The sequence below is a fragment of the Zonotrichia albicollis genome, chromosome 3 (genome assembly GCF_047830755.1).
Source record: "Zonotrichia albicollis isolate bZonAlb1 chromosome 3, bZonAlb1.hap1, whole genome shotgun sequence".
NCBI classification, from domain to species: domain Eukaryota; kingdom Metazoa; phylum Chordata; class Aves; order Passeriformes; family Passerellidae; genus Zonotrichia; species Zonotrichia albicollis.
Genome location: NC_133821.1, coordinates 16,136,201 through 16,161,694, shown reverse-complemented (window position 1 = coordinate 16,161,694; position 25,494 = coordinate 16,136,201). Strand labels below are relative to the sequence as shown.

Genomic DNA, 25,494 nt, shown 5'->3' with positions numbered 1-25,494 from the left:
CTCCATCTTTTATAACAAATGTTTAAAATATCATGAAAAAGCTGCAGGGGTCTAGGCAATTCAGAAAGCTCTTAAACTTTAGAAGTTCAAACCCATTTTATAATTAAATAAGCAATCCACAGTCAGAATAGTTTCCTACTATTTTTTTTAATCATATTGGAATCCCAGAAAACTCAACTATGATAGATTTGCACAGTCTGGACAAAACAATCTAAAAATTTATTTCAAATGAGGGCTCATTCCTCTGACAGCCAGATGGAATATGTAACTCTGAAATTATGCCAAAAAGAAAACATTTTTGCAACTGAAAAGATTAATGCTTTGCAGTCACTATGCCCAAAAGGAGCATCAGCATTCAGAGGGAAAAAGTAGAAAAACTGCCTTTAAGGAAGTCCTCTACTTGCTCCATTGAACATATTTGGTCTGAAAACCTTAATGAACTGGCACTTAAAAAAACAACAGCAGCATGACAAATACAAGTTAACAACCAAAAAGATTGAAAAAATATCACTTCACAGTTATGGCTGTGTTATATATTTGTATTTAGCACTGCTATTCATCACTTGAGCTGTAACTGTATTTTCAACATTCATCATCTTTGTAGCAACTCCTGGTGACTTCCAGTACACATAGGGCTGTGTAGGAGCTGCAGAAGGATTTGAAATTCATTCATAAACACCTCTGCCTGTCACAGAGAGCCTTTTGACATCATCATGGCTCTCAAGAACAGGAGGCTGTTATTACATAGCCAGTCAATTATAAACGACAATGTAACTTCCCTTAACATTAGCATTAATGTTATTCATGTTAGTTAATTAATGTTATTAGCATTAATAAAACAAAGCAAGTGAATTTTTATTCCACTGAGTTAATCTAGAGTATACTTACCACAACTTTTTTTTTTATTTTAAGAAACCATGAAAAAGGTTATGTTTGAAGGGAAAAATATTTTTAGCAACCTTTGTTTTTGTAAGAAATATTGTCTCCTGTCCATTTTGCTCTCTGTAATTACTGCCCACGTTACCAGCTTTTCAGCTAAAACTCATTTCTGGAGCACTGAAATGTAAGCTGCTCTTTCCTTGGGGGAAAAGAGAAGTTCATTCCCCTGAAAACAACATCATCTGTTTTAAAATAGCAATAAAATCGTAAAGCCACTCTTAAAGCCACCTCTGTCAACGTGTAATTTATTGAGAGTCATTTTCAGAGAGCTATTACAAACAGCTAATAGAGAGAAAAACAATCTCAAACACAAAGTGTTGAGGAAAATGCACCCTAATACATTAAATAATACTTTGATATTCATAAACAAAGATCTTTATTTTTACTTCACATAGTAAAAATAGCAGAAGTATATAGAATATAATACACTGCTATGAATTTATTTTTTTCATGAAAGTGCAGAGCACTCACTGAGATTTTTTAAAATGCACAGAGGAGAAAAAACATTATTGGGAAATACAAAATGCACAAACATTTAACTTTGGAGTATAATCAGAAAAAACACTGGTTTCAGAGACTGATTTCCTTTAACAGCCTTGATCAAGGCAGTTCCCTCAGGCAGTGCCACTCAAGGCTGACTTTGGACAAGGCCCAGAAGAAATCTCATAGTGATGTCAATGAGGGAGCCACTCCTGAGCAGGACTGACATGATATTATTCTGTCTACTCATTTGTGTACACATTCTTTGTTAAAATACCTCAAAATAACATGACACATTTTGCTCATTTTTGGACTTCCTTAAGGAAGTAGAAATGTAACAATAAAAATCCCCATAACTTTATCCAAACAAGGGCTCATCCTTCCAGACATAACTTCCCTACTCAATGCAAGCTATTTCTTTTTAAATCCCATGTGAGTTACATTATCATGTCCTAACATATGGTAAAAACAAATGGGAAATGTTCTTATACTAGGAGAGAGACTGAAGTCTAACTCTGTGTGGTAGATTTCACCTCTGCTTGGCAATATGCTAACGGAATTTAGAATTTCAGATTAGACACCACTGTTCTTTCTGCCAAGAACCATCTTCCTCAAACAAGGCAGATGGCATATTCAAGCAACAGGATTCAAAAGATATTCAGCTCCTCTTACAAGGGACGAAACAAAAAATAGGAGACAACAGCTTATTTATTATTAGACCATCTGACAGGGGTTAACTGGTAAAATAGCCCTCATCCAAACTAGAGGAAAGCCTTGAATAGTGGAAATATTCTATTAATGTCCAATAGCTCCATTTTTTCTTGGGATGCAATAGCAAAAAGACTGTAAAAGAGGAAATCTCACAGCACCAACAACCCCATCAGTAAGCAAGCAGAGAATGATGAAAGCAAGGCCAAGAACATTACATGGACAGAGTTAAACTCACTCCATCTGCCAGGCAGTGTCCCCAGTTGCCAGCTACCTAGCTGGAGCAATAGAAACGTGCTCACAGATGGCAGACCTCAAAACATCTGTCTTGCCACAGCAACATCACCAAAGCTTGAAATGCTATTTAAAGAACAACTCCTTTTGCATTTGTGACAAATTTTGATATGGAAGTGCAACAAACATTAAATGGAAAACTCTGAAGAGGAAGAGACTTGTCAATGCTAATATTCCCAAAATTGCACATATAAAAGCTGTAAACATATGTAGTATTAAGAGCATAAATTGAAAGATTAAAAAAATCTGCAGATGTTTTGAAATATTGAGATCAAGGGCATGAAGTAAATGAGGAGCATGAAAAACAAAGATTATCAAATAGATTAAGGAAAAGACAATCAAGAAGGAATAGAGAAGACATTTATGAAGACAGATAGTATTTGGAAGGAGCTAGAAAGCACAGCCAAAATGGAAATCATAAGACAGAGCTGTAATTATCGTGTTCATCCACCTACCATATAACATAGAAGCATTTAATTTCCTCACTTTCCCAAGGAACTGTATGTACAGCATTTCAGAGGTGTTCAAAATGCAAACACTCAAATATTATTACTGTTCAGATGTGTTTACACAGTCTGTGGTATTCCCTCAGAGCTCAAAGGTTCCTTTTCTCTATTGATTAAAAAAACGGGGAGGGGGGGAAAGGATTTTATCAATATTTATTAGCCGTTTATTTTGAATGTATCTCAACTCTTTTGGATTTCAATACCTAGTCAAATGCATAATTAGCCAAATGGCTTCTTCACTTGAACTGAATGTTAATTTCCAGATTTCCAAAGGGATATGCAAACTGCTTTGAAGAATTGATGGGATGACTCTCAGGAGAGTATTTATTTCTTTTTCACAGTATTTAGAAAAAAACAATTCCTGAATCAGGTCCAACCTTGTTCCTTTCAGAAAACACAAGCTCAATTCATGTACACTTCTCTTTGTCTGGCAAAACTGGGTATCATTCAATGGGTATCATTCAAACTGCACAACCAAGGGCTGTCAAACTGTGATCACTGCCATGAAGCATCCAAAATGTTAGGTGCAGGAAAAAGGACATTATTTTCCTTTAAGAGACCTTTATGAGGAGTTGTAAGAACAAGACTCCTATACACAGTCTGCTCAGCACAGTCTACATTCACTGATGTAGACAGCAGTACGTGAATGTCACCTAATGAAGGTTTAATACTTCCCATATTTTCACAGAGTAAGCAAACCAGGTCAGCTAAATCAGTTGTTACAGGGCAATTGTAGTCCATTGAAACAAAACAATTATTTATATCTGAAGTGCAGTCCAGCAAAATCTGCATCAAATCGTCTTTCAAGAGATGAAATTCATTTAAATAAACATCATCATCCAAACAATCAAACTGTAATAATCAAACTTCTCATATCACTGCAAATTCTTTGAGTGAGGTGTTTGTTATAGGTAAATATTGTGAGTAAACCATCTTCAGCAGAACACAGAAGTAGAATATTCTGTCCAGGAAAGCCAACTTGAATCTCCTTTATAGTGCTGATAGGAACCTTGGAATCCTGCCAAGGAACTCTGTCAGGTGCCTTGTTCAGCTGACAAAACAACAACAGGCAGAATGGAACCCAACAAGAGCAAGCAAGCAGGTTCTGGGTCTGGTTTTCTGCAACTGCCAACAGACACCTTTCAACTCCTCAACCCTAACAGAAATCTGAGGTAAAGCACAGAAGAAAAATTCCAGTACCTCTTCCAGAGAACAGATCTGAAGTTTCAAAAAAAAATCAGGAAAATGCACAAAGTTCTGTCTTAACACTAAGCTGTTTTCTAGCCCTTTTTTTTTCCCAATGGCATGCAAATTCTTCAGGGGGTTTTCTCACAAAGACATCAGAGATGTCCATGTTTATGCTCATTGTGACAGCCTCTTGCATGGGGAACTCAGGCTGAATGACATTTTGACATTTTCAGTATGAGCTTTAGCACCACCACTAGTGTGGGATATGTCTTGATTCATGCCTGACTTGAGGAACACATTTACTTGCAAGTTTCTTATGAATAACAGATTTTTTATTAATGATATTGCTTAGGCACATCTCTCACTTGCATCACACAAACTTCCTAACTCCTCAATCTGTTTAGAATCCACTGCACTGCTGACCAGCTGACTACTGATATCTTCATAAAAGCAAGAAAGCTGACTGAAAAAATATCCCAAACTGGAAGGACGTTCTGGTCTTGCATCAAAACAAGAAGTTATTGACTTAAAAGAAACCAAATCAGAGGCACTGTGTGCTGGAAGCTGAGAATCACTAGATTGGTCTTCAACTATTGGTTGCACTGTCTTTAATGAGCTGTTATCTTTCTAAGTTTTTGTTTCAGAATGCACATTAGACTGAGAAAAGAGAAGGCACAATATGCTGAAGCCAGTTTGCTCATTTAGCACCCATTAAGGATCCTGCAGAAGAAATCTGTTCCAAGTGGGAACAATCAGACTCAGTTCTTGAGCTCTCACAATCTGGAGAAGTAATTATTTTGTCACCAATATGATTGAAATTTTCAACCTTGGGGAGTGAATAAGCCACATCATTTAAGTCAGAACTATGTAAAGAAGTAGATAAAACATTCTGATACAGAACATTCTTACTCTTCAAAGTATTAGTACCTTTAGAGTGAATTAAACTACTTCTAATGTCATAATGGCATGCAAAGCTCTCCTGCTCTGAGTTATGCCTTCATTCTGAAATGCCTTCTCTGATGTGTAAGGGGAGGAATGTCTTCAAGAACTGGAAAATAAATCCAGCATTTCTGTATATGCCTTCTGTCTTTTATGGTCTCTTACTCCTGCATTTTATTGACACAATTGCCATCTTTAGACAGAAAAAGAAAGCCATAGTGTGGCTGCCACTGTTGACTTTTCTGTTAAAAAATTCAAAAGAAAAAAACAAAAATCTCTTTGTAAAGTCTCCTGACCAAAACATTTCTTTAACTGAGGATTGATGTTGATTAGATTTATACAATCATTCAAAACTGGTACAATCTCTCTCTCTCTCAAAAACCCAGCAGCAGTGATTGAGATCTAATTAAGGAACAGTTCATCTTTTCAACCCACCCCTGCTTTTTCTTTGTACAGCATCCATTTCACTTGGTTTATATATGCTTTACTCAAAAACTCCAGGAAATTCAACAGGCAATGCAGAAACTCATAAGTCCTCATTTTTTTTCCCCACACAAGCACAAAAAAGTAATCCTATACTAGCCAAAAAGTGCAAAAAGTCCAACACAGCTGAAAAACATCAGTCTAAAAGTCAAAAGAAATACAAGTTTGAGGTGCTGCAGCCCTCCTATTGTTACAGTTTAAATCCATGAAGGTACCTAGGATTTACTCACCAAGACAATAACTGTGCTACAAGCAGCACTTAGACAAATAATATGGTGGGAAGGGTCTGAGCCTCAGTTCAAAAATACATAAATACATGTATTCATGAATATTTATAAATATTTACAATACATATATATAATGTATTTTTACATTATACAATATAATGTATTCATTCATTTAATACATGTATAATACACATATACATGAATCCTTCAGGACACACACAGCCTGCCTGGTTCCTTTTGCTACCTTACAGACACCCTTACAGCAGTTCAGTGTGAGTCCAAAATGTTATGTGTATTCTGAATTCAGACAATCATTGTATTAAATGAATTTATTTTAAATTAAATTTCATTCAATGCTCATTAAAAACTTTTCTCCTCTAAAAATAATGAAAGGGATACTATTCCAAATTCAAAATCATGGCAAAACAATGAAGAAAGATCCAGCCTAACACCACACCTTTCAAACAAGGAAGAGCTAGGTACAATCTGAAAGAAAATCACTTTGTTTCCAGCTGATAAGATGCACCTCCATCTCTGTTAGCCATTAATCTTGCTGTGAATTCAAAATTCTAATTATGCAGCTAAACATTATGAAATTTAATTACAGGGCATGCCATAATTTAAGACAAGCACTTCTTTCAGACAAATTATGACCTACCTCATACTTCAGCTTGCGTTGAATAGTGCTGTTATTGTGCCTCTCATTATCCTAAGCACAAAAAAAGGTGCAGGAGGTTATTAAAAAGTGCCTTTCTTGTATAAGTTAATTCTGAAGTATTAGAGGAAGAGACATTATAATAGACAAAAATAACAATCAATATTTATTAAACAACTGGCTTAGAAGTCAATCAATCCACTCTTTAGATCAATTAGATCACCAGTTTTTGAATAGGCATTTGTTTGTAGGTATGAAATTCCATCCAGAAGCAGCTTATTTTTCATCAGTTAGATCTTTTCTGACATAAAATGAAGATTTTATTTGCAAACTTCTTCCTGTCATTTACACACTCTTTCCTGACAAAAAAACCCCCAGAATACAACATAAAAAGGCCACTGGAAATAAATATATTATTAAAATCTAAAAACTTTTACCTCATTTACTGTTTACTTATTTTAAAAATTTTTGGTAAATTAAGAGTAAGTAAACACAGGAAAACATGGAAGTTACTAAATAACAAAACTAAATCAGTGGTTAGACATGATCCATTGAAGGTGAGGATCTCTCACCCATTTCTGCTCACCTTCAAACTTTCCGTAGTCCAGGAAGCACTAACATGATTATCCTCAGCTTTGTGATGAATATTCTGGAGCCTTCTCTGCACTTCTTGTTCAATAAAGGCATTTATCCTTTAAGATACAGAAAAGTGTGTGTGTGTATGGAAAAATAGTGTATTTTACATAAAAATCAAGACAGACTAAAAGGCTCTTTGAAATGCTTTTAACCCTAAGTACTGCACAGCTCTTAATTGGCAGACTTAATGTTAGATCCATTTTATCCCTCCTCAAGAAAGGAACACTGACTTTTGAATGAGTGTTTATCTAACCAGTAAAGCTTAAAAAATTGTTATTAATTAAACAAATTACTAGAGCACAGGTTCAGCCACTGCTGTGAGTGCAGCTCCACACACAAGAGGCAGGGAGGGTACAAGTGATGAAGAATAAAGAAGGCTGGGGTTGCATCTTCAGTAATTTAACAGCTTGCTTTCACTGCTGCTGTGATATCAGCAACTTGGACTAACAAAGGTTTGGTCTTCAAACAGAAGGAATTTTCCAAGAGCTGACACCAACAACTGCCATGTGTAAGTATAACAAGGGAAATTAAAGATTTTAGTGATGCCAGGCAGCTGTCCTATTTAAAAAAGTGTAAGACAATTAAATTTACTTCATTGCATTAAGTATATATGAAGCAAAACCATATAGACAGGTTAACTGTAAACTCAAAATCTATTTAAATACCTTTCAGCCTACAGTTTCCCAGCCTTGTATTCTAAAACAAACTGCACAGGAACAACAGCTGAGGCTATTGGCCATTTACAGCAGAACACCAATTTTATTTCCAGACCAGTCTTCCAGTATATAAATCAATTTCAATCCTGGCAGAATGGTCTTTTAAATATCTCTTTTTAAAGCTGTTGTTTGCATTCCATTTCAGGAATGCAGGTTACCTACCTTTCATCAACCAGGGGGGCAGCAGGTGGCTGTGCCTTTGTTGGGCTGGCAGGGGAAGTGCTATGGGAGAGTCTCTCATCTAACATTCCATGGTTTCCTCTCTGAGCTCCATCACCTTCATATATTTTTTGCTTCAGCTGCTGAATTTCCTGGTCCAGGCTATAAAGATATCATAACATGTAATTTGCTTTGGTTCAGATTTGATTTGAATAGGTCTCATGGGAAGCAATGTGCTTACACTGCTATACACGTACATATGATTGTAGATACTAATGAAGGTTTGAAAGTCATAATTGTTCTTTAAGCACATTTAGATAGGAAAATAGAGACAGCTCAAAACCACATTCCAAGAGTAGTATTAAGTCAAAGAAAACAACTTCAATAATTTCCATCACAAGAGGTATCTAAATCTGTACATTAAATATTAATTCCTAAGGTCTAACCTATCTATTAGAACCACATGAATAAATTCTCATTTTTAAAGAACTTATCAATGACCTCAGATATTACCAATGACCTCAGATATTATCTTCCAGTGTGAAAGTAAATGAAGAAATGAAAGGAGAAAAAATGAAAAACTCAAAATACAGCACTAATACAAAAAAAAAACCCCAAAGAAAACCCCAAACACTGATGTGGCAAATCTTCTCTATAAGAAAAATCTTTAAATTGTGTATTACACATATAAATTTTCCAGTTGTTCCATCTGTATATATGCTTTTGAAAATTCACTAACAAAATAAACATTTAGTACTTATTGTATATATACAGCTAAGAAATCCTCTTTTGAAACCTCCTTGCTTTCTTTAACAAATAAATTCAGTTCTACCCCGATTTATGCACAGAATACAACATTTAAAATTGGGTACTGTGTTTCTGACTAAAAATGCCTGAGGCACTTTGTATGAAATAAGAAGCACTTATTGCAATATTCATCATATTACAACAAAGTAATCTTTAGAACATCCCTTTCACTTGTAAAGTAGCTGAGATTAGATTAGTAACACAGTAATAATCTTCCCCATTTTCATTACAATTTTTGTCTCTAAAAGTAATTGTTTTTCTAGAGGTTACTTAGAAATCAAGTAATAAAAGAAAATAAGTTCTTGCTGAAACAGGAGAAACTATGCAAACCTGGGATTCTATCACTTCTGGTACAATTGTATTTATCTAAACTGAAGTGCAGCTCTATATTCCATCCTGGGGGTTAAGTGAGAAAATTAGATAGATGATGAATGTTGAGGCTTAGGCTGAATTGTTACTTCAGTTTTAGAGTGCTTTTTGCAGCACTGCCAGAAGCCATCTATTTCTTTTGATTAGCACCAAAACAATCTTGTGTCCTGAGGGTAAGTAGATGAAAGATGGCTTATGTATATAGGAAAGCGTTTGCATCCATGGAAAATCAATTTAACCACAAAAATCAGATTTACATTAAAGGAACAAAGCTTAGCTCTTGGTTTGTAAACATCCTACTATGAGAAGACATTACTTATTTAGCTACAAACTTAGTCAGCCTTGTGCTGCATCCAGCAGTGAGAACACAGAACTGTGCCCTGCCACTTGCTTCAAAGATGGCTCTAAAGCTGCTTTATGCTCATGCTAGTGCCCCAAACCACTGCCAGTAAAGCCAAAATGTGGGTATATATCCCAGTTAAAGTAAACCTCAAATTATCATTTTGGGAGTAATCCCTTTTGTCTTGGGGTGATCACAATGATATTAAATACCATAATTTTCTGTGGCCAAAAACTGTTACTGTGTCTTTTAAGACCCTGAAGCCGCTGACCTTGAGTGTCTGGTGGAATCAGGGGTGCAGACATTTTAAAAAGTTCCCAACCTAAATTTTTTCACAGTTTTTCCCACTGCTTGGTCTCTACTTAGGCAAAGCCTTTTCTCTCCTTTTTGGTTTGTTTTTTTCCTTGAATCAGAGAAACTGCAGTAGCAACATTTGAGCTGCCCTGAGAACAAATTCTGCAGCCGCCTATCTGGAAACCAGGGCGTGTCCTGCTGGCAGAAGTGAAACAGAGCTGCCCTGCTCCAGCCCAAGCTGCTGCTGACCAGCACTGAGCCTTGGAGAGGACACATTCAGTGGCCTCAGTCCATCTGCCATGCCTGCCCCGCTGTGCCTTGCCATGGGGAAGCTCTTCATCTGCAGCTGGAACTGCTCTGCGAGGCTCCTGCCTTCCCAGCGGATCTGATCTGGGGTTGTTTATCCTGGAGAAGCACAGGTTGGACGTGATCTCCATGGCCTGTTCCAACCTTGCTGATTCTGGGATTGTCTGAAACCTGATCCTGCTCCCCAAGGGACGTTCCCATGGTGCCAAGTCAGGAACTGAAGTGGGGAGTGAAGGCAGAGAGGAAAGAGCAAACCCTGTCACCACATCCTGGACAGCCTGAAGCTGTCCCAGCAGGTCCCTGTTGGAATGGGTATTTCAGGTCTGCTTTTTGTTTCACTGCAGTGCTGAGGTCAAGTAGTTCAATATCTAGCAGTTATTTTCTTTTTTCCCCCCTGCCTACTGGCATTCTTTTTCTTCAAAAACTAATGCTTTTTCACTTTCTGCTATGTCCCAGACTGCAAGGCAAGATGTATTCTATTTGCCATCTGTATGGCGTTTGTTTTTTATTAAGTGGGCAGTTTTCATTGTCTCTTCCACACCCACTCCTCCCTCGGGGGGGGAACATCTGTTGATAAGAGGCTATTGAACGTCAATGCAAGACTGATAAGAACTGCAGCATCCCACTGGGATCTGCTCCACCCAGAGGGAGGAGCCAAGCATTCCTACTGGGATATAATCTGGAGATTCTGGAACACCAGCACAGCTTCTCCACTGGATTCCCAGAAGAACAGCAGGTGCCTCTTATTCCACTGGATCCTCAGAGGAATACTGCACTCCTTTCTCCAGGATCCCTGCTCCAGCAGAACCACCCCTGACACTGCAGTAGGACTGCAGCAACATTTCCAATGGGACTGCTGCCAACACCCTGACCCACAGGGTGTCAGGTTGGGTTCTGACTCTGTCAGTGTTGTTTTGGTTTACTGCATTGTTTGTTTAATCCTTTTATTTTCTTCCCTAAAAAAGAACTGTTATTTTCTGCTCCCATATTTTTTGCCTGAGAGCCCCTTAATTTAAAATTTATAGCAATTCAGGGGAGTTTCATATTCTCCACTTCAGGGGAGGTTCCTGCCTTCCTTAGCAGGCACCTGTCTTTCCAAACCAAGACACTGCTATTAGTATTAATTTCTTATTGGTGGAAAGAGATTACTGGAACTCTTAAAGGAGTTAACTCATTCCAGGACATTCTCCTTTAAATTATCTCAAACCAAGACATCTGTAGGTTAAAGAATTTTGAGCTTCCACATTGTTCAAACAAATAAAAACATTGTACCTAGTTATGATGGACTTACACTTGTATAGCACTTGAAATTATTTTTTCATTTAAACATTTTCAGATAGGTAACACTGATCTGAACCAGAGCACAACTTTACATAACAGGATCTAGATAAACAATAAGAAATATGTATAATTCATATTCTTACTGTGGCATCATATACTGTGGAATGTAAACTCAAACACAAGAGCAGTAAGTAGCCTGAAATGTTTAACATATTCTCATGTATCTTTAGATCTTTTTCTTGCCTCTACATGCACAAAAACATACTGAATTGAATTATTCAGGCCCATGGGCTATTCACTGAAAGACTTCAAAGTTTTATTTAGCCTGTGAAAGAGGATTTTGAAGTAAACAAGAAAAAAAAAAGGAAAAAAAGAGGGGAAAAAATATTTTTTACTTCCTTGGTATCTTCTCTAAACCTCAGTTTTCTGGCTGACAACATATTTTTTCACTTATCACACAACCCTATTTTTGTGGAACCTCCAGTTGTTGATAGCTCACTTCAGTCAAGTGAGATGCTTAGTGTAGAAAATGAGATTTTATGTTCACAACTATTATGGAAAATAATGACAATTTCCACAAAATGATGAATCAGTATTGACAATGCTTAACTAAAAGCCAAACAATGTAGCTATAAATGTTGAAAAAGTGACCTCTACAGTGTCTATATAAAGCAACTCTTCTGATAATGGTTTAAAAGGAATGGAACACAGAAGAGCTCTTCAATTTGGCTACAGGCAAGTTTCTTCCTTCACATGGTTTTTTCCACATCTGTTTGAAGGGCTTATGAAAATATATTCAGATAAATTAGTGAAATATTTATAAAACAGATGACAAATGCTACATCAGGAAAAAAACACTTCATTTTTTCACTGACAGTCACAGGTTTTAAAGCTCCAGTATCAGCAAATCAGGTAGCACATTTAAAAATGGCAATTATGCATGTTTTTCATACTGCAGGGATTGAACACATTAATCTTAGTGAATTTTTGCTCAGGTCAAAAAAACACCCAAAAGATTTCTTCTTCTTCTTCCACAGAGAAAGATCCTTCCCCACCTGCCTGACTTTACTCTGAGCCTCCCACACTTAGGCCAAATGTAATGCTACAAGATATCTTGAGAATAACTGATGACATTGCTTCTGTATATTGCTCTGTATATTTTCCAATAAGCTTAAAAAGCAACGTCAAATTTTATATGGATATAGCTTATTTTTATTTAGGCTTGAAACCAGAGCTATTAAAAAATTAAACATTTACCCCCATTTACTTTTAATACCAGAAGGGTTCAGTATATCACCAGTTGAGAGAGACAGTCAGTAGGTTTACTGTGACAGTCTACAAATCTTGAACAAACATCTAACTTGCTGCTAATAAAGAAAATGAAATGTTATACAGAAATAATTTTAGAGAAAAAAGTTGTTAGATGGTGCATTTGCTGTAAGGGCAGAACATAAGGATGTCTCAGCTTTCTACACAGGTAAAACAATTTAAGTACTGTGATGGCTAATGCAAATAATATCCTGCTGAGGATGGGATAAGTATCCAAACATACCAGAACTCAACACACGAGCAAAAATCCTTTAAAAAGCAGCAGAGTTTCAATTCTGGGTAAACTACTTGAAACTCATGAAGAAACTCAAGTACTGGGACATTGAACAAGCTGTGCTCTCAACATCCAAGGTGTAAAATTATTCCCTATTGTATTTGCAGGGTGCTTCAATGAAGGCAGGAATGATGAATCTGACTCCATGCTCTCACAGGGTAATTTATTATTTATGATACTATATTAAAGAATACTATACTATACTAAAGAATACATAAAGGATAGTTACTGAATGCTAAAAGGATAATAACGAAAACTCGTGACTCTCTCCAGAGTCCTGATACAGCTTGGCACTGATTGGCCAATAAGCCAAAACAACCCACAGCAAACACCAATGAAACAATCACCTGTGGGTAAATAATCTCCAAACACATTCCACACAAGCATAACACAAGAGAAGCAAATGAGATAAGAATTGTTTTCCTTTTTCTCTGAGGCTTCTCAGTTTCCCAGGAGAAAAATCCTGGGCAAAGAGATTTTTTCAGAGAATGCGAATGCCACAATTCCCTTTTTGTGGACAGGTTGTGATAAATGGAAGGCACTGCAGCACTCACCGTTCTCGGTCTTGCTCAAGAGCTTTCTGTTCAGCTTCCAGACTTGCCTGCAGCCCTGCCTGTTCACCACAGCTGTTGTTCAAGGTAGCCAGCTTCTGTTTCTGCTCCTCAATTTCAAAGTCTATGGTGGAACGCCGCTGCAAAGCAGAATGCCTCCTTTCTAACTTAGCAACAGCTTGCTCCAGTGCCTCTCTCTGCTGCTTTTCCCTCGATTCAAGGATTTCTTTTTCCTTTTTCCGAACCTTCCCTTCCTGCCGGGCTACATTGGCTGCGAATTCAAAGGTTTCTTGTAGCTGCTGCAGCTGATTTGTGCTAGCCCTATACTGAGCAAGCTGCTCTTCTTTTTCTTCTATTTCTTTCTCTGTTTGATAGAGAGTATTATCTAACCCTAACAAGCCCCTGTCAAGGACTTCAGAAGCTCTTTGTTTTTCCTCCAGCAGAGCTGGCAAATGATCACTCTTCAGGTACTCAAGCTGGCGTATTTTAGATTGGAGCCTGTATTCCACTGGCTTTATCTTGTCAACTTCTTCAGCCTTGAGTATTGCATCCATAAAGTTTTCATCATCTCTCTTGAGATTTAAAGGTTCTTCATGTGCAAATTTTAAGTGCTCCAGATCTCTTTTTTCATCTGCTATTTCCTTTTCTAGGTGATTCATTTGTTGAATTAAATCTTTTTCCAAAATAGCCAGCTGTTCCAGCTGTTTCCTTTTAAACTCAATGAAATCATGCTGTGCTTTTTCTAATTCTTCATGGTTTTCATCACCTTCAGATCTTGCTTCCTTGACTTTCAGAAGAGATTCTCTGATCTCTTCAAGATTTCTTCTCTCTTCTTCTAGTCTTTGTACATCCCCTCTCTTCAGGAGCTCTATCATGACCTGCTTCTCTCGAAGCTGTTCCTCCAGGTGAGCCACCAGCATCACCTGTTCCCTTTCCTGTTCTTCAAGTCTCTTTTTTTCTGATTCCAGCTTAAGATACTGCTCATCTTTTTCCTTTTTCAGTTTTTCTAGTTCACGAAAAATCTGCATTTTCTCTACTTTTTCATTATGATTAAGTTCATGTAATCGCTGCAACTCCTCTTTGACCCGGGCAAAAATTTCTTCCTGCTGCTTTTTCTTTTGAAGCTCTATCTCCTGTTGTTCCCTCAATCTCTCCTCTTCAAATTTTTCTTTTTCAGCCAGCAAATCCTTTAACCTGCTTTCAATGTGAACACTTCTTCGTTTCAGGCTCTCCTCCTGTTTTCGGATTTGCAGCTGAACTATTTCTGTCTCTTTGCGCTGTGACTCCACTTCTTGCTGCATTCTTACAAGTTCTGCTTTGTCAGATTTCTGTTTCTCTTCCATCTCTTCTATTTGTTTCCTACAGTAAAACATTTAGATGAAGTTAAAAAGGTTTAAACTAAGATTTTTTACTATATATAACCATTTATTTTTTTCAATAGTTTTATTTTGCTATAGGTTAAGATCTGACATTACTTGGAAATGACTCAATGCATGAGACAAATCAAAAAGAGATTCATAGAGTCTGTGTCAGTATAAAAAGCTGTGGATTTATAAAGTTATATGAAGATATGCTATATAGCACTTATTAAAAAATTATAGGCTGTATTAGTTCTGTAAAATCAAATAAAAATATTAATAGACCATATCCATGCACACAGTGCACAGTAAATATGTAATTTTTTTACATACATATATTCTCATGCACAAAAACTTGTATGGAAGGCCTTGATTAGCAATTTGCTTCACCACATTTAAGCCAACAGATTAATTAATGTTTTCACTTTAGGTAACTCAAACTGAATTACTGATAAACAGGATTATAAGATTTGATAAATTATTATGTCCTGTGTAATCTCTCTTACTTGAGGATTGCCACTACTCCACTTAATACAAGCAGAGACAACCTGCAAGTCAACTGGTTATTTTGCCAGAAGTCAGAAGAATTAAAGTATAGCCAAATCAATTTCTGCACAATCTGAATTCAAATTCCACCACCATAACAAAAAACAGTAAGTATCAGTGATCCTGTGTTGCATTAGTTGCTGAATAGTATCTGTCAGTGCTTCAGAGCTTCAAGATTTTTCTGAGTTTACTTCACTTAGACCAACTGCATAAAGAGCTCTATCAAAATGGAGCTCACCATCTAAAGCTGAGAAGGCAGAAAGGTTTTCAGCTTTTGAATCTAATCAGCGCTGAGGTCTGTAACAAGGCACAGCTATCACTTCCACAGTCATAGCAGGTATGATGAGCCAAAACAATCAACTCAGTTTGCCAGCTTATAACAAAGCTTTCTTTTGAATTTCAAGCCAGCTTCCACATAATGTTCTGAAAAGCATGTTTAGCATGCACATTACACACCACAATTAGATATGAGAAAAGCAGAACATAACACGTGAGTTTCTCCTATCACACTTCAATCCAAAGACAAATAAACCATAAAAAAAGAGATTAATTAAGAAGGTAATTTGCCATTTTTTAAAGCAAAACCATGAAAATAAAGAGCAAGGGGAATATATTGTATCTGTACAATCTATCCAGCATTTCTTTGCTAAATATCAGTTAGCTCCAGTTCAGTTACTGAGGATTGTCTGCGTGCCTGAATAACATTGTGATTCCAAATTCATGATGCAAAAGAGTTTATAACTTGTATATACAGACACACATACACACATAAATACCACGGAGAACAAGGTTACCTTTTACTTTCTAATTTTTCAAGCTCCTCTCGTTGCTGTCTCTCGAATTCTAGCCTGATTAAAAAAAAATAAAGAATACAGCTAAATGGTTGTTTTCTGAATATCACAAAAATAGGAAGATATGATGGAATTTTCTGACTGTTTAGATGACAACAATACAAATGAAGTTTTGTAAGATTACTTCTTACTAGAACAGAAAATAGTTCCTTCATTAAGGTTACAAATTAGGTATCATGCTGACACAAGTATAAATAGAAAAAAAATTTCTGGGGAAAAAGTACTCAAAAAGTAAAGTGAAGCAAGACATAGAGATGATTAGCATAGCCTCTGTGAGTTGACTACATGCAGACATGGCAATCAATACATAGAAATGTAATTTCTCTACCTTAGACAGATTGGTCCTTTTACAGGGAAAAGACTGCCATGGGAGGCAGGGGGAAACAGAGGGATCAATTGAGAAAGGAATTGATAGAAAAAACATATTAGCAGTACAGAATACTTTAAAATCAACAGCGCTTTGTTTTATTGGAGGTTAAATTGGTTAGATTCATAGAACATTCATCATATTACATCTCAGAAGAAGAATTCAAATAATTATTCTTTCTAAGCATTTTTCAAATGCCAATGACAGCTAAAGTAATTCTCTTCATCCTATGGTTTATTAACTTAGCCACTTCTGAGAAGGGAAAGGGCTGCAAAACTGCAGCAGTGTGTGCTAATAATTCTGCCATTTCCTTCCAAGAAAAAGGAAAAAATCCCAACCATTCCTAGGATATAATCAGTGGGGGTTGAAAAATCCCAAACAGCATATTCAAGCACAGAACACAATTCAAACCCATTTATTTAAAACACATTGAGATTTTAATGCATTTAGTTTGACAAGATTCTCAATAAGCATGGGAGAGCAGTTTATGCAATTTTTTAATATCAGCTTTTATTACAGTTGTACACAAGTATTTTTCTTAATTTCATTTGAAAGGTTTATCTGTTATTTAAGGAAAATTTTAATAACAAATACTAAAAAAGTAGAAAGAACCTATATATGGATTAAATTGCTCAACCAAATACACACATATTCAGTTATTTCAGGCTTGTTACAGCATAAAGATATGCAAGTTGGTGAAACAATCCATAAATATTAAAAAAAAAAAAGCAAGACTGCACCACAAGTTAACTTCAAGCTTTTTATAAACTACAGTTTAAGACATCATCACCACAACTACACAGATAGGTTTCTAAAAATAAGGAATTTTCAATATTTCTTTTTAAAGTCATAGAAATGCATACAACAAAAAGAAACTGCCCTTGGAAATATGCAAATTGCACACTAATAATCTAACATTTATAAAGCTATTGTAAAAAAATGTGATTTCTACATGTTCAAGAAGCATCTTTCTAATGGCTGCAAAAGGAAGAATAACTACTTTTACAAATCCTGTATTTAATTTTCCCCTATTTCTCACAAATTCATTAAAAAAAAAGTCTTCTACAATCCCTAAGTGATTAGCCAATGTAGATTTTCATACCCAGATCCAGGCATGCAAGCTTTCATGTAACTGTCTCACCAAGAGTCCCATCACATTTGCATTTTACAGCACAAGGACAGATGATGATAACCCAGTATTTTTAATTTGATCACAACTGCTGCAGCAGCAATGCTGCAGAAATCCACCAAGTGGATGCAAAATGCACAGAGTGCTGAAAGGCAACAAGCAGCAATCTTGGCAGCTTTCAGGAAGCAAAAACTTAATCCAGTGGTTAACATGTGCTTTGGGTTTTCCTTCCCCCCTATTTTTTATTAAAGCTACACCACAAAATTTCTCCCTTTGGCTGTAATCTGCTATCTGAAATTCAGAGCTTTTAGCTATCACTTCTTACCTACAGCTTGGCTGATGAAATGCCATAATTATTTCAGTCCAAAATAATATAGACCCTGGGGAATATAGCTCTGGCTTGTGGAAATGCAGGATTCCTTTGGCCACTGTTAGATGTAGACCATCTTTGCTTAGACAGTTGGCAAAGAACAATTTGACTGTATCCTCATGCTTGGTTAAGCCACAATGAAGGAAATGTTAGGTCAGCTAACATAACATGAAAAACCCAGAGCAAAACTTTTTGGTGTTTTGACTGTCCTATAAAACATATAATTTGGCAGATATATTTTTCATAAGCATAAAAATGGTAACTAGCTCTTGACTGAGATCTAATACAAAGAAAATGAACCATCACAGCAATCAGTCTGGTATAAAAACAGATCAGTGATTAAAAATTCTGTGATCTTCTCTTAGAGGAATTGTCCCTAAAACCTTCAACAGTGGCATTATGACAATCAGGTTTACCTTAGATAGAAATGAAGCTGGGGGTGCCCAAAAAGTTGTTCAGGAAAAAGGAGTGAATTATGCAATCTGGTTCTTTTTTCAGTGAAAACGGTTCTTCCCCAAAGAAAAATATGGATCATTACCACTCCTGTCAACAGCCTCCAAACACAACACTGAGGTGTTTCAAAAATGCGTGTTCAGCACATTGTAGACACTAAATACCTCTGTGAAGACAAGAGTGAATGTCTGCTACCTGGAGATGCCTAAGGCGGTCAGAGCTCCAATGAAGGCTCTCCAACAATGAGGTTATTCACACCATCTCCATTCTCTAAGGGACAGCCTTTCCTCTGCAGGGCTAAGAATGATTCCTTAGTCTTCCTTAGCTGGCTGCCTATTTTCTTAATATATTTAGGAACTCACCACTTTTGAGACTTCAGGAAAATTTGCTTCAAATTCACTGTGGGCTCAAAGTTATTTCAGGACAAAAGAGAATTTGGAGAGGCAGGACAGGTCTGACTGAAGTAGCCTTACTTCTCTAAAAAGCTACTACAAAAAAACCCTCATCATCACAAAAGAAAAAAAAAACTAAAACCACAGGGGCTATAACAAATCACTGTCAGTTTTATGAAGCACACATGCAAGACTGATGTTTTTGTGTTTAGTCTATCCTAATAATCTTTTTTCCCAAAACCTCTATTCCCTTTATTCATGTGAGCACTACTGTGAATAGAAAAAGCATATTAGCTTGAAATTAAAAAGAAACACACAGATATTAAAGACTAGAATCTACCCTTTCTTCTTTTGTAGATCTACCACAAAGGAACTTAATCTGATCAGTGTTGAATTAAACAGACACCATTTTCCTGGAAAGTGTGTCATATCTAGTGATAACAGCAGTGTAGATAAGCTGCAGAGAAATGAAGTCAGTTCTACAAGCACAGTACTACAGTAGCTTAATTTGCACAGCACAAAAGTGCAATCTGATACTACAGCTGTTTGGAAAGACTGAGTGCTGGCAGGACTACAGAGATGTTACAACGCTATTCAGTATGCCAATTAATGGGATTAGTAAAAAAAAAAAAAATTAAAAAAAAACCAAACAAAAAAAACCCCAACCAAATCTCCTATACTAAACTGTCAGAGGCTGAAGCAGTTCGTGCCTCAAACATGGATTAAAAGTTTTGCTTGTTACAAAAAAACTGCATAAAGAAGCTACAGCCAAAGAAGCCTCCCTGAAGATACCTGACCGGACTGTAAGTTAAATCACTAAGATTAGATAAAGGGAAAACCCATTCTTCAATCATCTTAGGCCCAGGAAAAAAACAAACAAAGCTGAAGGAGGGGAATGCATCCACAAGAAAGCCAAATGCAGCAGATGTTCCTCCCTGGCTGAGTTTGGGGTGAGAGAGACCACAGCCTGCAGAAGCCAGGTTTACACAGACTCCTCCTCACCCCAAAATGATGCAGGGCAGGTGGAGGAGGTTCCAGATGCAGCCTCTGGTCAGAGGCACTGAACACTCATCCTCCCAACACAAACTGGCCCAGCTGTGGAAGCCCCAACCCCTCAGGCCACATCCATGGGACACTCACATGGCAGGCAGCTGAGGGGGTGCCATGATCCATCAAAAACCCCCCAAAGTGCCCCCCCAGAGTAATTCCTGAAGAGGACTGCACATGATGCAACACAGACAATGGCAAACTCCCCCCCAATAGGGAGGTGCCTGGGTGTTCCTTCCTAGCCTGAGTGTGTGTAAACCCACTGGATTCTATGCTTTTTTGGGGGACCTTCACCACCAAGAAGACCAGTTGGAGAGGCTCAACAGAGCATCACTGGGATCCATGGAATGGTGATATTTTTCTTATTCTGTCTCTCTCGAGCCCTTTCTGTCCCCCCCACCTATTTTTTATTTCTTTCTTTTTCTCTCCCTCTCATATTAACTATCAAATAAAAAACCCATCCTATTGTCACCATTTTCACCTTAATTCAGGTAGAGGCACTTCTAAGAACTTTAGTAACTGGATCATGAAATAAACCCATGACAAGACCAAGGTTCCTCACCAGTAGTTTTACGGTTACAGTATCATGTAGCTAACAAAAGGTCTACAAATGAAATCTTCTACATAAATCTACATGCAAAATTCTATTTTATCCAAAGCTCATTATCTGAAGCACTGTTCCATGACACTAGATGAAAAACAAAGACTGAGAAGAAGTAGAAAAAAGAATTCTGCACATTAAGCCAAAATTTTATGCAACAAGATAGTTTCCCACATATGGGAAATCAACAGCCAAACAAAAAGGCATAAACAAGAACAAATCATCCATCTGAAAACGCTATTAAGGACAATTCTGGTTTTCACAGGAAGCAAGATCCACCACATTGCTCTCACAACTGAAGGTAATACCCCACAGGCTCTTCTGGCATTGATTCCACCAGAATCTTTATTGCAACCCACAAAAGTTGCTGATTTAGCTGCCCCTTTAGGTTATTAATACTGAGACTGGAAGGAAAGGCTAAATTAACAACAGATAAAATGCTAGTCAGCCACAAACACTGCACAGAAAAAACCCCAAAGGGCCAGCTACTGAATCTTGGCCTGCACTGGTGGCCAGCAGTATAACATCATGTTGAGAAAAAATGATTCTCCAACCTGTTGTAGGAAGCATTGCTCCTGATAAAATAAACAAATAAACAATCCCCAACAAATCAGATTTAATGTAGGACATTCTTTTCCATTCTGCACTTTTCCAGAATGCATGATGCTCTACCCCACTTCCTGGGTACAATTCTGCTGTCTTTGGTAATCAGAGATATGATTCACTGAATGTTTCATCAGTCACCATTAAGAAGAATTACCAGCACAGCACTTGCTTGGCAATATTCTTAGCTGGAAGTAGAGAATTTGGAGTCTGCTTTATGCAAAACATATTTAACTTGCATTTATCCCAGCCCCATTACCCTTAAAATAACACCTTCTGAACAATTATCTTTTTGTGACAACTTCACACAATCAGAAAAATTCCTCTGCTGTTTGAAGAGGAGATGTTAAAAAAACAGCATTAGCATCAACATAAATCAAATTTAAAATTGTCAGGGTACCCCAGCCTAAGCTGAAAAGCTTCTTTTGCCTAACTTCTGTCCATAAAGATATCAACTACAGAAGGTGCTTTCTTTTACTAATCTGTAGGGCTCTGTTTCTGGTGGGGGTTGTTTTACATAAAAGGAAAAATCCTTCCTGTAAGGCATGAATTTGGCATTATCTGAAGACAGGAAGACTGCTTTGGTTGGGAAATCATTTTTAAACACACCTTCACCTGGGCCTTGTCCATGCCATTATATTTTGCTGTAAATCTGAGAGACTGGTGAGGCAATGCTGGAACAATCTGCCCTACTCTGTGCTGACTGCAGAGTTAAGGTCAGCAGTACCCAGTCTAATACAAATATTCACAACAATTATAGCAGAATAACATCAGTCAGGGAAAAGCCCAGGACAGCTCAACAATAACCAGAGGTAACAACAGCCAGGACCCCAACTCACAAAAAACATCACACTAGCAACTGTCACTGAAAGTTTTCAGATTCAATTATTTGAAAAGCTGAAGAAATAGAAAAGTATACTTATATTATGGAGGTTTTATCTTCTTTACCATCCCTATCTGAAAATAGAATGCCATTTATTAGCAAGCAGTTCACAATCTTGAGATCTCTGTGACCAGCTCAGTAGCAAAAGAGTAACAGTGACATTTGAAGCAGTGTTATTAAACACACTCCCTGAATTTCAGACATTCTTTAACTAGAAGTTATTATCTGTCCAATCTTCCAAAAGGATATAGAGAGATTCCCAAGTAAAACTTGGGAATAAAGCTGTACTATCCAAGGATATAATTCAATTTACAGTCAATTTTTCAAAAGCACATAGGGTGGGTAAATTGCTTCATCTCATACTGAAAACACAGGCCCTAGCTATGGAAAAAAAATTAGAATAAAAGACCACCAGTTCTCTGTAAGTCACTTTAGGTACAGTGAAAAAAATCACTAAAAGCAGCTCTTCTACCATAAGCATTCTATGTCATTGTAACTGCATAATAAAACTTTTTTCCATATTTTCATGAGGCCACTTACCCAGAGGTACTGGCAAAGAACACAAGACATTCATTTCTCAGCCTTTTTATGCTTGTATTGGTTTTATATGAACTCAAGAAATCTTAATTTTCAGTTCAAAACGCATTTTTTCAGGAAAAATAGTTAACTCATAATTCTGAAGAAAATACAGATATAACATTTGCCAGGTCATTATTTTGCTGAACTGCTTTAGTCATAATGCTTCTGGAACGTTTCAAACAGTTAAAATGAAGAATGACTGGAATTATAGCAACTGTTTTTTAGAATATACTCACCCTGGATTATAAAGCATAACTGCTGACAAATTCTCACAAGATTTAGAAAGATCAGTCATAGACAAGCTGAAGGAAGATAGCAGTCCACTCTAACAACAGACCATAAAATGAAAGTATTAGACATGCTTACAAACTCTTACTTTGATGAAATATTAACTAAAGTACATGAAGCAAATGAAAAAAGGCATCCTACAACAATCAAGACATATAAGACATGTCTATAGTAGAAATAAAATTGTGAAGAGTTTAAATTTACCAAACACTGATTTAATCTCACCTTTCTTTTCTCTCTTAGCTTAGCAGCTTCTTTAGGGTGGTTAAAGCGAAACATGTTGGTTCTTCCAAGTAATATAACAGCACCTGATGGAAAAACCACACACCACTGACTCACAACATTCTGCAGCTGAAAGTACCATGCAATTCAGACACACAACATGTAAACAAAAACTTCCATTAAGCAAGAACTACATGAAAATGCATTTTGACAAGTGTTATACCATGCATAGTCACAGCTACCTTGATGCATAAGGGTATTCCTTCCTCTTCCTACTTAAAAATGAAACCCACTCATGTTCACACACTGCACGAATGTGACTGACTCAAGGTCAATCATGTTCATGGAGCTCAGTTAAAGAATAAACACAGGCAGAGGAAGCAGCTGCCCCAATTTGATCTATATGCTCTTTAACAGAACTACTTTGGAAGTCACCAGCAGATGCAGATTTAACAGGAATATCCATGAATGTGACCAAGAACAAACTTGTCCATCTGCTACTGATCACTGGTCAGGATTGAATCCAGCTACACTAATAGTTCCAGATTTCCACTATTTGCACTCTCACATTTTTCTTCTCCACGTGGAACACTGAAGTTTACTGTTATTCAAAACAGGATTATTAGACTTTAATACCCACCAGCTATTTTCTGATGGAAGAACCTTGAATAATTGATATTGCTCAATGCACATCTATTATTGTATTTAATCAGTTAAGGTACAGTCACAAATAAAGAGATTCTGAGCAATTCTTATCATATTTTAAAGACAATGGTACCAAGATTAATACTTCCCTACAAAGAAGTATATTGTCAGTGATGTCAAAACATGGAAGTCTCCCAAGTTCACCACCTCAGAATCAAGCATTTATCTGTCAGTCAGTACTGAGCATTTTTAAAAAGGACTCCATTACACTCACAGTATGAAAAAACTGTTCTCAAACTCATCACTACAAATTCTTACCATCTGATAATGACATTCTGTCCTTAGCAAGGAATGCTTCTCTTAAAATCAGCTTAATTAGGAATATCAACTCAAAATAAGTGATCCAGTCTTAGCAAATAAATGGCAAAAAGCACTATAATCACTTTGTGCTTTCTACACAACATTTCAATTTTGGATTACATTTGCAGTTTACCTCAGTCAAATCTCAAAAATAATTACCTTTGATAAATCTGTATGAAATTCCTTCAGTTGCTTTCAAGTGAAGATAAAAATAATTAATTGCTAACATTTGTGACCACTTCACTAGGTGGAAACAACGTAAATAAATAAATTAATTAAATTTTCAGAATTAATAGTTACAGATATGTGTCCCTAACTTCATAAATTTCAAGGAACACAGGTGAGAGAGACTTAACAGGAAGCACATGAGAGCCAGTCCTAAATAATGGGTCATTTGAATAATTCCTAGGTTTCTCTTTTAAGTACAGAAAGGTTGACAGTTTGGCCCAAACCCCTGGAAATGTGTTCTAAGGTGAGGATATATTTAAGGTAAATGACAAACTGTAATTGTGAATGTTAACTCAGTCACCTTTACAAAAACACCACATTAGCCAGAACTTGCAAATGACAGAAGAAATCCATAAAAGGAAGTGACAATTAATTACCATGCCTCTTATTATTTTTGAACTCCATGATGGTCTAAAAATTTAACACATTTTCAAATGAGCAGCTACTAATGATGAACGGAAACATTTAAATATATCAGCAGTTAATCACTGTTACCTATAAGCAGGTATTTAAGGACCCTGGCACCTCATGCTGTGAGACTAAATGTTAACACAGCTGGGATAAATAGATTCCACACAAGTCCTTAAACCAGTGATTTCATCAGTTTTGCACACCTAATGTCACCTTCCCCTCAGACTCTCTCTGCTTACACACACAAAAGGTCAGCTTAGGCAGCTGCTTTTTACAACTTAGCAATCCTAGCAACCCTTTCCCCTTTGATTGGAAAATTTTTGTCTGAAGAAATTTATGAGGGAAAAAGTCATTGTCACCATCATATTTTCTGAACAATCCCTTCACCAGGATTTCTTCTCCTGGGAAGCTAAGAAGCCTCAGAGAAAAATGAAAACAATAATTATCTGATTGCTTCTCCTGTGTTTTGCTGCTTTGGAATGTGGCTTGGACATTGTTTACCAACTGGTCATTGTTTGATTGGTTTCATGTGAATTGTTTTTACTTAATGACCAATCATGGTCCAGCTGTGTCAGGACTCTGGAAGCAGTCATGAAGTTTTTCATTAGTATCTTGTTAAGCTTTCTGTCTGTATCCTATCCTTTCTCTATTCTTTGGATAGTTTAGCATAACATAATTAG

At 36.8% G+C, this 25,494-nt stretch overlaps 1 protein-coding gene and 1 pseudogene across 6 annotated transcripts in view; both read right to left on the bottom strand.

Annotated features, from left to right (window-relative positions):
* The window catches only part of KIF16B (kinesin family member 16B), a 146,885-nt gene that overhangs the window by 54,231 nt on the left and 67,160 nt on the right, over positions 1-25,494 (bottom strand). For 5 of the 6 annotated variants that reach the window (XR_012579414.1, XM_074536845.1, XM_074536849.1 and 2 more), the window contains 8 exons: positions 23,174-23,256; positions 22,897-22,985; positions 16,565-16,597; positions 16,180-16,233; positions 13,485-14,840; positions 7,934-8,092; positions 7,006-7,111; positions 6,423-6,473 (listed from right to left, as the gene is read on the bottom strand). Coding sequence is in view for 5 of the 6 variants with exons in the window: in XM_074536845.1 (XP_074392946.1) it covers positions 6,423-6,473; positions 7,006-7,111; positions 7,934-8,092; positions 13,485-14,840; positions 16,180-16,233; positions 16,565-16,597; positions 22,897-22,985; positions 23,174-23,256 (1,931 nt within the window). In the remaining variant the exon portion in view is untranslated. The remainder of the gene's footprint in view (positions 1-6,422; positions 6,474-7,005; positions 7,112-7,933; positions 8,093-13,484; positions 14,841-16,179; positions 16,234-16,564; positions 16,598-22,896; positions 22,986-23,173; positions 23,257-25,494) is intronic. The other variant, XM_074536846.1, reaches the window with a different exon arrangement.
* Positions 1,433-6,296, bottom strand: LOC141728491 (uncharacterized; annotated as a pseudogene).